We start from the raw sequence: 12830 nt of genomic DNA on the forward strand, positions 1-12830 counted from the left end.
ACTGCCCGGAGCTCCAGGGGGCTGTTCCTCAAGCCCCTCTGGCCCCATAGCCACAGGCCCCAGAGCGGCACCGGCACCTCCTGTGGGGACCCCAGGACAGCCTATCCCCCACCCCCACGAGCACAGCTTTGACAGCGTTTAGTGCTGGGAGCGGTGGGGACGAGTGGCTGCTGCCTAGGCTTCCCAGCACGCTGCCCCCGGGCTCATGTGTAGGACAAAACTCGCTGGGGCACGAGGTGAATCTTTAGGGCCTGAACACCACCCCCATTGCTACTGTGAGGCTACACTCCAGTCGCTGGCCACCGTGCGCGGCGCCTCACCTCTGTACCATGCTGCAGCTCAAACTTGTAGAAGAAGGCCCAAGCGTCCCCCAGGTCCGAGTCGATCTTGACCGTGCGGTGGAACCACTCCCTGGCCTTGGTGATCTTCCGCTCACTCCAGAACAGCCTGTCCGGAAGCATCGGTGCGGGGACCCGTAAGTGGTGTCGTCTGGGTGCCTGAGCGGTGCTGGCCAGCGTAAGCCACAGAGGGCCCGGGCACGGCCCAGCCCTGGCCTCCTCTGGCTACAGCTCGCCCGTGCGAGAGGCAGACGGCGAGCCCAGGGCCTGTGGTGGCCAGCAGACTCTGCCCCTCTCCCTGGCGAGCCCCCAGGCTCCCAACAGGAGGGCTGAGGAATGGCGCCTGCCTGGCTCCCTGGGGGTCGCTCCAAGTCACTAACCTTCAGCCGTCCTTCAGGGGTCTAAACAGCTATTTCTTAAAAAACCCACACACAAGAACTTGGTTCCTGGGGCGCCTGGGTGGCTCAGTGGGTTAAGCCGCTGCCTTCGGCTCAGGTCATGATCTCAGGGTCCTGGGATCGAGTCCCACATCGGGCTCTCTGCTCAGCAGGGAGCCTGCTTCCTCCTCTCTCTCTCTGCCTGCCTCTCTGCCTACTTGTAATCTCTCCCTGTCAAATAAATAAATAAAATCTTTAAAAAAAAAAAAAAAGAACTTGGTTCCTGTAAGTCATTACCTTCCTCTGGATGAAACACTAGAGGATCAACGTAAACCTGACAAAAACCTAAATTAAGGCTTTGATCAGAGAAAGTGAAGTTTCAACCTGCTCGTCAATGGACACCTTCGGGGTCATTCTGCCCACCTCTGGCCGCCTCCGGCAGGACCCAGCCCACCTGACAAGACAGGCCTTGGGTCAGCCCCAGGTACCTGAACCCGCAGCAGACGCGGACATCCGAAAACCAAGCCCATGCTAGAAGCCACGAGCGAGGAAGTTCGGAAACCAAACGAGGACCCGTGAGCACCCTCCCAACATGCCAGTGCAGGCAGGAGGGGGAGCGGGGTGACCCTCTGACTGCCCGGAGCTCCAGGGGGCTGTTCCTCAAGCCCCTCTGGCCCCATAGCCACAGGCCCCAGAGCAGCACCCGGCACCACCCGCACCACCAGCCCGAGGGTCAGGCAGCTGCTTGGAACAGCCTCAGTTACAACACAGAGTGATTTTGTGCCCTGATAGCTTGATTGTTTTTTAAGCCTTGTGGTATTCTTAATTGCTCGATGTTAGATAAACTATGACTTAAAGAGCACAAACCCTGATAGCAGGTACTCAGAACAGCAACCTAAGAACAGCAAGGAGTGACTTATTGACTTTGCAAAGCCTTTTACGAGGGTTTATGGCCGCCCTATCAGGGAGTCATACATAACAGTCACTCCCGGAGGCGGAAGCACAGGCAGGAGGGAGGGGTCCCCAGCGGGCTCAGGCTGGGCCTTAGGAGCTGGTGGGTGGGAAGCCTCCAGGCGCGGTGCCCTCAGCCTCGCAGCGGCTGGCGACATGCCCTGCAGGACCCGAGGGAGTAGGGCCCGTATATTCCCCTGGGGTAGGCCAGACTCTGGCTCTGGGCGACGGCAGCACGCGGGAGCTCCAGGGCCACACGTGCTGCCTCCCCGAGGTGAGGCCGGAGCAGCAGTCCTGGGAGCCCAGTCAAGGCTCTTCCTGATGACCGTCCACCTCAAACCAACCAGTCACCTCCCAGCCTCCTCTGAACATACCCAACCCCCACCCGGCTCTCAGGCCCCCCAAGCACCAGCCACAATGTCACTAGATCTTCCCAAGGCCCTGCCCTGCACACCAAATGGCTCCCCAGGACGCTCCTGACCCAGCCCTGGACACTCGAGCTGATGGAGTGGGGTCACTGGGGTCACTCCTCTTGCTCTCAGGCTCATGCACCCCGGAGGAACGATGGTCTCCAGTCCATGCATCTCTGCGCCCCCAGGCAGACTGACTGGGCCTGACAGACAGACCCTGGACCGTCCTTGAGATCACCAAGGTGAAGCTCTCTGCTTTCTCCCTCCCACGAGAAAACCCGCCCAGAGCCCCTTGCTCCGCTTATTACTTCAATTCTGTGTGGACCATCGTGAGCAGGTTTGTCTCCTACAACTCAGGACAGTGCAGGCGTGAAGTGCCACTTTAAAAGTGCCCGTCCCATCAGAAGGGTCAGGATGGAAGGAAGGAGGCCGGGCCCAGAGGAAGCTGCCCGTTCGTGGTCAGGGTCGGCCTCCGCCATCGGGTCAGCACAGGGCTGCATGGCCTCTGCCCACAGACAGGGCTGCTCTGGGTCAAAGAAAAAGTGCTTTATCATGGAGCTCTGGTGGCCAAGGACTCTAAGAGGTTCCATCAGGTCCCAAGGCTCAGCCACCCCCCGAGGAACCCCCCACTCACTTGGCCACAGCCAGGAGGACGTGGGGGTCGTGCTCACACTTCTTCAGGGCATCCACGCTCTTGGTCTTCCTCTGGGGCCTTGCCTCAAGAAAGATGGCTTCCGACCACAGGACACCTGCAATTCAGACACAAGGACACCACCACTCGGACCCCGCCTCTGCTGTCAGGAGCGACCTGTCCACGAGCAGGCTACCCCAAGAGGGGTTGGCCAAGACCCTAACCCGGGGTGTCCTCAGACTGCGGCTAGGTCTTCCCACATGTCTGCCCACCGGGCCTGCCTAGAGAGAGCCACACAGGCTGCCCTGCCCGCCCGCCGCACAGCAGCCCCGAGGGCACAGGCCCGACAACTCTCCGGCAGTGACTGGGCTGGACGAGCTCCAGACCTGTGAGATTCACTCCCGCCAACTCTGTAATTCCACATCCGGGGGTTCACCACGACAAAACAAGCAGAAATGCTAGTAAAGATTCAAACGGACCGACGGGGGAGTGGTATAGTTCTGGTATACCCACATGGGTACATTTTATGAAGCCACTAAAAAATTTACTTTCTTGAAGATTTGGGTGGCTCAGTCAGTTAAGCAGCTGTCTTTAGCTCAGGTCATGATCTCAAGATCCTGGGACTGAGCCCCAACTTCAGGAGTCTGCTTCTCCCTCTGCTTCCAGCCCGCCCTCCTGCTTGTGCTCTCTTTGCCTCTCGCTGTCTCAAATCTTAAAACAAATAAAAATTTTTTTTTAAATTTTATTTACTTATTTGACAGACAGAGATCACAAGTAGGCAGAGAGGCAGGCAGCAGAGAGAGAGGAGGAAGCAGGCTCCCCGCTGAGCAGAGAGCCCGATGCGGGGCTCAATCCCAGAACCCTGAGATCATGACCTGAGCTGAAGGCAGAGGCTTAACCCACTGAGCCACCCAGGCTCCCCAAAATAAATAAAATCTTTTTTTTTTTTTTTTTTTTAAAGATTTTATTTATTTATTTGACAGAGAGAGATCACAAGTAGGCAGAGAGGCAGGCAGAGAGAGAGAGAGGAGGAAGCAGGCTCCCTGCTGAGCAGAGAGCCCGATGCGGGACTCGATCCCAGGACCCTGAGATCATGACCTGAGCCGAAGGCAGCGGCTTAACCCACTGAGCCACCCAGGCGCCCAATAAATAAAATCTTAAAACAAAACTTTCAGTTTTTAAAACAAGGCACAACACTAAACATAAAAGAACTTCCGTTGTATACAGTAACACACACTGTAATAGCACAAATAAGCTAAAAGCAACAATTTCTCAGTAGTGGACTTACAGTGGATTTTTTAAAAAATTACTTTTGAGTAATCTCTAGACCCACTGTAGGGCTTGAACTCACAACCCGAGGTCAAGAGTCAGAAGCTAGGGGCGCCTGGGTGGCTCAGTGGGTTAAGCCGCTGCCTTCGGCTCAGGTCATGATCTCGGGGTCCTGGGATTGAGTCCCGCATCGGGCTCTCTGCTCAGCAGGGAGCCTGCTTCCCCCTCTCTCTCTCTCTGCCTGCCTCTCTGCCTACTTATGATCTCTCTCTGTCAAATAGATAAATAAAATCTTTAAAAAAAAAAAAAAAAAAAAAAAGAGTCAGAAGCTAAACTGACTGAGCCAGGGGCCCCTACAGATGATTTTTAGTATCTTTTTTGAACTCCAAATGCGTTCATGCTACAGGTACATTTAGATGCAGGGTGAGATCATGGAAATTCGGTTTCAGAAGAAAAAGCAATGGGGCGCTTCAGAACAGGAAGTCAAAGTCCCCCTGCCGAGCACTGGAGACAAGGATCGGGTCTGCAAGAGCACGGAGAGCTGGAACTTTGACCGACGACACACTTCACGAACATTTCTGAGCCTGAACCCTGCTCCCTCAGGAAATGCCGCCGCCGGGCCGGCCCGGGAGCCAGGGGGCCGCTTACCGGAGCTGGGGCACTCCTGCAGCGCCTTGGCCATCAGCGTGTTCGCGATGTTCTTCAGCCCCGCACGGTACTCCAGCCTGACGGACTCCAGCCTGAGAAACGGGGCCCACAGAGATGGTCGGGCACCCACGCGTGCAGCCTCAGGACAAGCCCAGCTGCAGTTCCGAAGTTCCCGGGACGCCCTGGGGCTGGGGCTCCCAGCCCGGCCAGGTGGAGCTCTCCCGCCAGAGAAGCGAGGCACTGGTGCCCCCCCCCCCCCCCATGAGGGCCCTCGGCGGCCACCGCCACAGCCAAGGCCTGGGAGCTCGACATCACGCAGGCGCGAGGAAACGTGCAGGACGAGGGTCCGGCCGGCATGCCGTCGTCGCCGGGATGGGGAGCACCACATCAGCGGTGTCCAGAACCTGCCCATCTTTCTGGGGTCTCCTTTGGGAACCGCCAGGCCCCAGCCCTGACATTATGAGCCCTACACAAGCCCTCTCCGTGAGCACAGCCGAAGGCCATCCTCGCCTGACCTCCTGTTGGCTCCTTAAAGCCTCCTCTACACCTCCCCTCTGCTGTGGGGTCTGCCTCCCTGGCCGCATCCAGTCGGCTCCCCCATTGTTAGCTCCTGGCTCCCCTGGGCACCTTCTGCCAGAGCACCCAACTCTCCACAGACCAGTCTGAGTGTCCAGGCCGAGCGCTCCCAAGGCAGGAACTGAGCCTCCTCACAGCCAGCACCTGCCCCCCTTCCCCTGGGCCCAAGCCGGAAACACTGCAGCGCAGGAGCAACTGTGGGCCGATGGCCCATCGGAGGCCGTGGGGCCGCCGGGACGCACCACAGGCCTGGGTTCTTTGGGTTCTTCAGGCGCGACTTCTCCAGGATGGCCCGAGCTCGGGTCAGCTGCCCAACCTTCTCCTCCAGCCGAGAAAGCAGGAGCCACAGAGGGGTGGAGTGCGGACATTTCTTCAACTACAGACAACAAAGACAAGCAGAAGTGGGCTCGGTGGGTGTCAAGGAGGGGTTGTGAGAGCTACGGCCAGCCCCTTGGGCTGGGATGGGTTGCGTGTGTGTCGGGGGGCACGCGCTTACATCCACAGAGACCTGCCCGTTTCATGCCTGGGTGTGGGGCTTTAAGTGCATTGCCGGGGCATGTGCATGCGTGCATACGGGGAGTGTACACGGCAGCCCTTACGTTAAGTGTGGTGCGACCCACGCTTCCCTGCATGCAGGGCACGAAGTTTCGCAGGAGACACATAGGCCTGAGTGAGGGTTCCAGGGGTTCTAGGTCTCGCCCTGCTACCACTCTCCTGGCTGGGGCCCAAGCGAGTCACTGAGCCCCGGGCCTCCCATTCCCACACCAGGGGAGACGGACGGCACCCTGGAGCCCAGGGTCCTGTCTGCAAGGGCCAGTTCTGAGGGGCAGCCCGAGCCCCAGGCTCACCCCCTGGCCGTGGGCCTCCCGAGCCCCAGGCTCACCCCCTGGCCGTAGGCCTCCCGAGCCTTCTCCGGCAGCTCTTCTTGCTCCTCGATCTGCCCCTTCATCATCCACAGCTTGGGGAAGTCCTCATAGTGCTTCAGAGCCTCCTCACACAGCTCCTGGGCCGCCGTGAGGTTCCCCAGCACCCACTCCAGCTTCACGGACTTCATGAACACCTGCGCGGCAGGCCCGCCGTCAGACGGCCCCCGTCCCCGCACCCACCGCGTGTCTGGACGGCACGGTCACCTCCCACGCAGGGCCCGGCCCGGCCAGGCGCCCCCCGCTGGGATGACCCTGGCTTCACGCCACGGCTCCCCTCAAACGCCATCGGCCCCGCCGTGCCCCACAGACCTTTGTGAGCGGCTTCCCGTGCCCTGCATCGCATCTCAAAGTCCAGGGTGAACCACCAAGACTACAGTACCGTGGCCTCAGCGGGCACCTCACACCCTCCTGAGGCCACAGGCCGCTCACCCGGGCAGTGGGCGCGCTACTCCGCGCCTTGGCCAGCAGACGCCGGGCTCGCTCGTATTCGTTGTTCTCAGACTCCAGCTTCACGGCGGCCAGCCAGATCTCCTCGCTGTTGGGGTTGGCCTGGAGGGAGAGGGCAGCAGTGTCAGGAGGGACCCGCACACAGGAGCAGGGCTAGGTCACACTTGATCAAGAGCAGGCAGCCTGGGCCTGGGCTGGGCCTCGCTCTGTTGCGGGACGCTCTGATCCAACCTTCTCCAGGGCTAACAGAAGACAAAGTCGGGTCTGGCCCCAAAACGATGACCTACCTGAATGCAAGCCAGCCCACTTTGCAGGCGCCCAGGCAACAACACTGATAGTGGCAAAGCCGTTTTCCCAGGGGCCTCTCGAAACCACCGGTGTGCATCTGCCACACCTACCCCCTCCCAAGCCTGGTGACAAGGCACTGGCCATCGCAGTGCGTCCAGGGGAGCAGGAAGGAAGGATGCCCAGGGATCACGGACAGTGTGGATGGCTCCCACGGGCTAGGACTGGGCCACATGCAGAATCCAGCAGACCCAGGAGTGGGGTCCTCACGGCCTCCAGAAAGCACAGCCACCCACCAGCCACACTTGCCTGACTGCATCACAGACCTGGCAGGCAGCCCCAGGGGGACCAGCAAGAAAAGGGGAGCCACCCGGAGGGGGGTACTGGGGACAAGCAGCAGCGTCCAGGCATAAGGCAGGAGAAGCTGTGAGCAGGAATCTCAACACGTAGCTGTCCTCCAAAGGACAGCAGAAAGTCAAAGGCCAGACACAGGCCAGGCCCCTCTCTTGGCCTTTACTCAAGGAAGGACAAATATCATTCTCATGCTCGCCAGGGTTGCAACAACAAATGGACATTCACGCTGGACTCAGCAGTTTATAAAAACACAAACTGTAGGGGCGTCTGGGTGGCTCAGTGGGTTAAAGCCTCTGCCTTCAGCTCAGGTTGTGATCCCAGGGTCCTGGGATCGAGCCCCGCATCCGGCTCTCTGCTCCGCGGGGAGCCTGCCTCCCCCTCTCTCTCTGCCTGCCTCTCTGCCTACTTGTGATCTCTGTCCGTCAAATAAATAAATAAAATCTTTAAAAAAAACAAACGCAAGCTGTGAGCACCGAGTGAGCGACAGAAGTGTGGATCGCTGTGTCGTACCTTCCTCACACTACCAGAACACTGAATAGTAACTCTCCAGGAATGAGAACCTCGAGGACTTCAGTGCGGCTGCAAACTGCGGACACTGAGCTCATGCCCTTAGCCGCCACGAGCCCGGCCGGGCACAGCTGTCCGGGCGCAGCTCCACCTGCCTGAGGGGCCCGGCTGCACCCAGTGGCCCGTGGGCAGAGTGTAGGGACCAACAACCGCGCTTCCACGCAGGAAAGAGGTCATCACTGTGCTCTTCTGTGGGGAACGGCGGTCTCCGGTGACTGCTCCACTCACTGGAGAATGCCGCCTGTTGGCCCCACGTTCTACGTTCTGGGACGTGTAGCCTGTGGTTCCAGTGAGCAGCCATGACTGAGAGGCAGGTCCACCAGCTGGCTGTTCTCCCACTCTTGGGAGCCCTGGGACCCCAGCTGCCTGTAGAGCACCCCAAGTTGGGTGCATCCTGACCATACACATCCCCTCTCTTAGGCCAGCTCCCACTGAAGAGCAGGGGGAGGGCTTTGGGTCACGTGCTCTCTGGAGCCCTCAGTCCCCGACAGGCCCTGGGTCGGGGTTCAAGTGCACACTCCCCCTGCGGCCCAGCTGGCGCCCCAACCCACCTGGAAGGCCAGAGCCAGGATGCTCCTCGCCGCAGGTACATCCCCCGCCAGCCACTTGGACTTGGCGCCCATAAGCCACAGCACCTCCGCTTTGGGGCAATGGGCCACAGCCCTCTGCAGCAGCGCCTCCAGGGACTCCCTGGAAGACAGGGGGCCACAGTCACCACCAGGGCACGCGGGGTGCTCACGGCCTCAGCGGGGGTGCTGAGAAGGGAGTTCCTGCTCCAAAGTTCGGTGCGGTCAATGATTCACCGGGTTTTACGATGGCGAGAGGGTGGGGAGATCTTCTCTCTCCATAAAGGCTCTCAAAGTAACTACTCAAGAGGGTGCTACAAAGCAAGGCATTGTTACAGGGCAAAGCCCGATGGAGGGACTTCTCGGGGGCCCTTTTATGGTCGGGTGTCCTGAGGAGAAGGGTGACTTCACGGTCCGGGTGACAGGAGACCTCTTTTCATCTATAACCACAGATCCGCCGATAAAGATTATGACCCCGAACCCTCTCTTCGGCATCCAAAGAAACTGTCTGACCGGAAAGCAGTTCCTTCGGTCACTGCCGAGCGAGACGACGCCAGCCCGGCTACCCGGTGCGAAGCCCCTGGCGCTCACACAGCCGCCGGCCCTTTGCTGCAGCGCCGGCACTGGTGGCCGCTGGGGCCTCGAGGGCAAGAGGACGGACTCGCTCTGTGTGGAGTGAAGCCCGCGGAGGACACCGTGCTTCCCAGACAACACCAGAACCAGGCCCACAGACTGGGAGCGCTCTGCCGCCTCGCGCCATTCCGTTCCGGGAGTCCACCAGATGGGAAGGGTGCCGGGGGCGGCGAGGGAAGTGCCCTGAGCCCAGGACCAAGGGAAGCAGTGCGGGGAGGCACACACCCACAGACCACGGGGCCAGGAGAGGCCCTGCTCGGACCTGGCATGTCCCAGGTGAACTTGCACAGGGGTGAGCCAGGAGTCATCTCAACGCATCCCCAGACGAGTTAATTCTCAACCACCCAAGCAGATGGTGGGAGTGGGGAGGAGACAGGCGCCTCAGCGACACCCCAGGGACAGACACCCTGAGCAGACTGAGATTCGGCAACGCCAGGAAAGGAAAAAAGCGGGGCCTCGGTGGGCTCCCAGCAGAAGCCTGCAGAAATCAGCGAGGCCTGCCCACTGCGAAGCACCCGAGCTCAGGGAAGAGCTGCAGAGGGCAGAGGGTGCACACAGCGACAGGGGCCTGGTGCCCCAGAGAGGCACCCCTGAACACCAGAAATTGCAACACCTAATTTAATCGGCAGCTACGGCCAATAAGGCGGACCCAAAGCTTTTTTCAATTAAAGAATACAATTAGAAAAAACTGTCAAGGACCTCCTCAGAGCACAAAACAAGCCCAAACCCCCAGTCAGCACAGCTTTAAATGAAAACCATGCCTGCCCGGGCGCAGACGCCATGCCGCCCACACTGCTGGAGCCGGTGCTGGCGCAGACAAGGGGCTTCGGGCCCCTGCCTTGTCCCAGGCACCCCCTGGCCGCCAGGCATCCACCAGCTTGGCGGCAGGCACGGCCATGGAGAGACACCCTCGGTGGCTCAGACTCTCAGCTACACAGCAGTGAGGACCCTATCACAGAAGGGGCCAGAAGGGCCCAGCCTCCAGGGCCGCAGAAGCCTCCACCCCTCACCGCAGAGAACCGGATCGCAGAGGGAGGCCCTCGTCCGCCTCTGGGGACGTGAGGGTTACGTTCAGCTCGGCCCCAGCCGGGGTCAGAAGCTCCGTGGGCGCGCAGGGGTGGAGGGCCCGCCCGCACCGGGGGCCCCACCGTGTACCTGGTGCCGTGGTTCTTCTCGAAGTACGCAGCCCGCAGCCACACGCTCTTCTTGCTGGGGAACACCTGCAGGGCGTAGGCGTAGACGGCTCGTGCACACTCCAGCGCGCTGTGGGCCACACACTAGGGCGGAGAGACGGGCGTGAGAGAGGCCGGCCCAGCTCAGGCGGCCGAGCAGGAGGCCCAGGCGGCCGAGCAGGAGGCCCGATGGCATCTGCTCGAAGTCACAGCACGGGAGGACCAACGAGAAACCCGGTCCGGGAGAAGGACGCCCGGGAAGACGGGCACGGGAAACACCCAGGGCCACCGTGGGAGCCGCTGTGGGGGGACAGCAGCACCAGCCGCCAGCGGGGGAGGCCAGCTGTATGACCACAGACCACACACACGGGCTCCTTCACCAAAACGAGGTGTAGCACAGCGCTTCCGTGACACAAGATACGCTCCTGAGCAATTTGTAACACGGGCGGTCACAGAGACAGAGCAAGCGCCTACATACGGGAGCACGAGCGGACGCGGGTTCCGGCTGCTCCATAGCCCTCTGGAGCCCCCAAGCCACACGCGGCCGGGGGGCTGGGGGGAGGTGTACTTTTTTTTTTTTAAGATTTTGTTTATCTATTTGGGAGAGAGAGCAAATGAGTGGGGTGGTGGGACAGAGGGTGTGGGAGAAGCAGGGAGCCTGATGTAGGACTCGGATCCCAGGACCCTGGGGTCAGGACCTGAGCCGAAGGCAGATGTCTGACTGAGCCCCCCAGGCGCCCCAGGACACGTGTATTTTAACACAATAAAAAATGCAGCACAGGGGTGCCTGGGGGGCTCAGTGGGTTAAGCATCTGCCTTTGGCTCAGGTCCTGATCGTGAGCCCCACATCGGGCTGCCTGGCTCAGTGGGAGCCGGCTTCTCCCTCTCCCACTCCCCCTGCTTGTGTTCCCTCTCTCGCTGTGGCACTGTCAAATAAGTAAACAAAATTTAAAAAAAAAAAAACAAAAAAAAACGCAGCTTAAAAAAGAACGAACCCATCCACTCAAACAGACCTACCATAAACACGTGTCACTCAAGAATGACTTTATTCCCTGGTAAGCATCAAGCAACACACGAACCAGGCACTATCTGTGGTGATCACGTCTCTAGATGGTCACAACCCAGGGACACCGCTGGGACAGGCTGACAGCTGGGGTCGCGGAGCCTCACACAGGAGACAGGCCAGCACGCGGCTCTTCCACGCGGTGCACACGCAGGAAGCACTCTCGTACCAAAAGGGGTTTTGTATCTTGAGGTAAGCGAAAAGCCACTAGGAAGCACGTCAGAAACAAAGTTTTGCAACAGTGATCATCAGAATGGCACAGACAGACCCAGACAGGCCGCCCCTGAGGCCACCACCCAGATGGACAGCCGCGTCCTCGCCGAGAGCCGCAAGCAGGCCTCCTGCTGCTCAAAGACCGCCAGCGTGGAAATGGGTGTGGAGGACTCAAAGAGCAGGGACACAGCTAAGACCTCCTTGTTCAGACCGGGTTGCTCCTTGGCCACATGGCCTCAATCTGACTCAACCACCACAGAAACCAGGAAGGGCCCTGTCTTGGGCATGTCCTGACCAGCAGCGCCTGGAAAAGTGAGGGTGAGACCCCACACAGACGGGTCTACACCCCTCCCTGTGGCTTCTGACCAAGATCCTGAGGGCAGTTAGTTCAGCCGCCAGGATCACGTGACAACCTGCCCAGGGTCCTGGGTGTGGGTGACCTGGGCCAGTCCCCGAGGGGTGGAGTACCAGGAAAACGCTCGGAGCTTCGAACACAGAGACTCCACTCTCCCTCCGGAAGCCCGCGGCCCTGTGACAGCTGTGCTCGCTCCGGGACACAAACAAGAGCCAACAAAGAGAAGTCTGCAGCGGCTCGTGGGCTTCTGCTCTCACAGTCCGACATCCGCAGGGCGACGTCCCCCACCCCGGACTCCCTGGGCCTCTGATGCTGTCAAGGACAACACGGAAAATCAAAGGAAGTGGAGCGTTTGACGCCACACGCAGGATAAAAAGGAGCTCAACCACCAGGGACTGGGACTCTCTTGCGCCGTTCAGGGTTTTCCTCCAATGCACAGACTGAACGTGTGTGTTATGGGGTTCTTTCTACTTTGCGTCTTGACTGTTCCATCGTGAGAAGCATTTAAAAATCATCGTTGGCCTGTGTCTTGCACTCGCTAAAGAACCAAGAGTGTATTCACTGTGCACAAGTCCGTACGTCGGTCACAGGCCCCAGAAAAGGACGTCGCGGCCGGCCCCTGTGCTCGGGGTCAAGGCACGCATAGCCTTCGAGAGGCGGTTAGGTGAGCTCCACACAGGGGAGGCCAGCAGGCAGGGCAAAGCCGCAGAACGGAGCCAGGATCCTTCGTCTCTGCTAACGTAAGGGAGCAAATACCCAGTGAACCTGGAGCAGAGGAAAGCTCTTCCTGACCGCAGAATTCCAACGGATAAACACTAACGCTATGTAGAAGACACACTACTTAGAAAAGCACCGCTTGGCAAATACCACAGTAGTAACCAATACAGGACGAAAACCTCATTAACGGACCTACAAACTAGTAGGTCAAAGTTTGACAAGAAACAGGAAGTTTAGTCTCAGAGTGTCTCCCCACAAAGCACCTATTAATTACAAAGGACAAGAAGAGCAACCTTCCAGTGGAGAAATCTGACAGACGCCACTTGAGCTGG

The 12830-nt window shown here is 59.4% G+C and overlaps 1 protein-coding gene across 1 annotated transcript in view; it reads right to left on the reverse strand.

Annotated features, from left to right (window-relative positions):
- Positions 1–12830, reverse strand: part of PRPF6 (pre-mRNA processing factor 6) — a 40012-nt gene that overhangs the window by 628 nt on the left and 26554 nt on the right. Inside the window, exons 13-20 of the mRNA XM_059133928.1 lie at positions 10134–10255; positions 8331–8469; positions 6556–6675; positions 6084–6260; positions 5443–5576; positions 4625–4716; positions 2711–2825; positions 321–447 (exon numbers count right to left, since the gene is read on the reverse strand). Of these exons, the coding sequence (XP_058989911.1) occupies positions 321–447; positions 2711–2825; positions 4625–4716; positions 5443–5576; positions 6084–6260; positions 6556–6675; positions 8331–8469; positions 10134–10255 (1026 nt within the window). The remainder of the gene's footprint in view (positions 1–320; positions 448–2710; positions 2826–4624; positions 4717–5442; positions 5577–6083; positions 6261–6555; positions 6676–8330; positions 8470–10133; positions 10256–12830) is intronic.

This window comes from Mustela lutreola, chromosome 9 (genome assembly GCF_030435805.1).
Source record: "Mustela lutreola isolate mMusLut2 chromosome 9, mMusLut2.pri, whole genome shotgun sequence".
NCBI lineage: Eukaryota > Metazoa > Chordata > Mammalia > Carnivora > Mustelidae > Mustela > Mustela lutreola.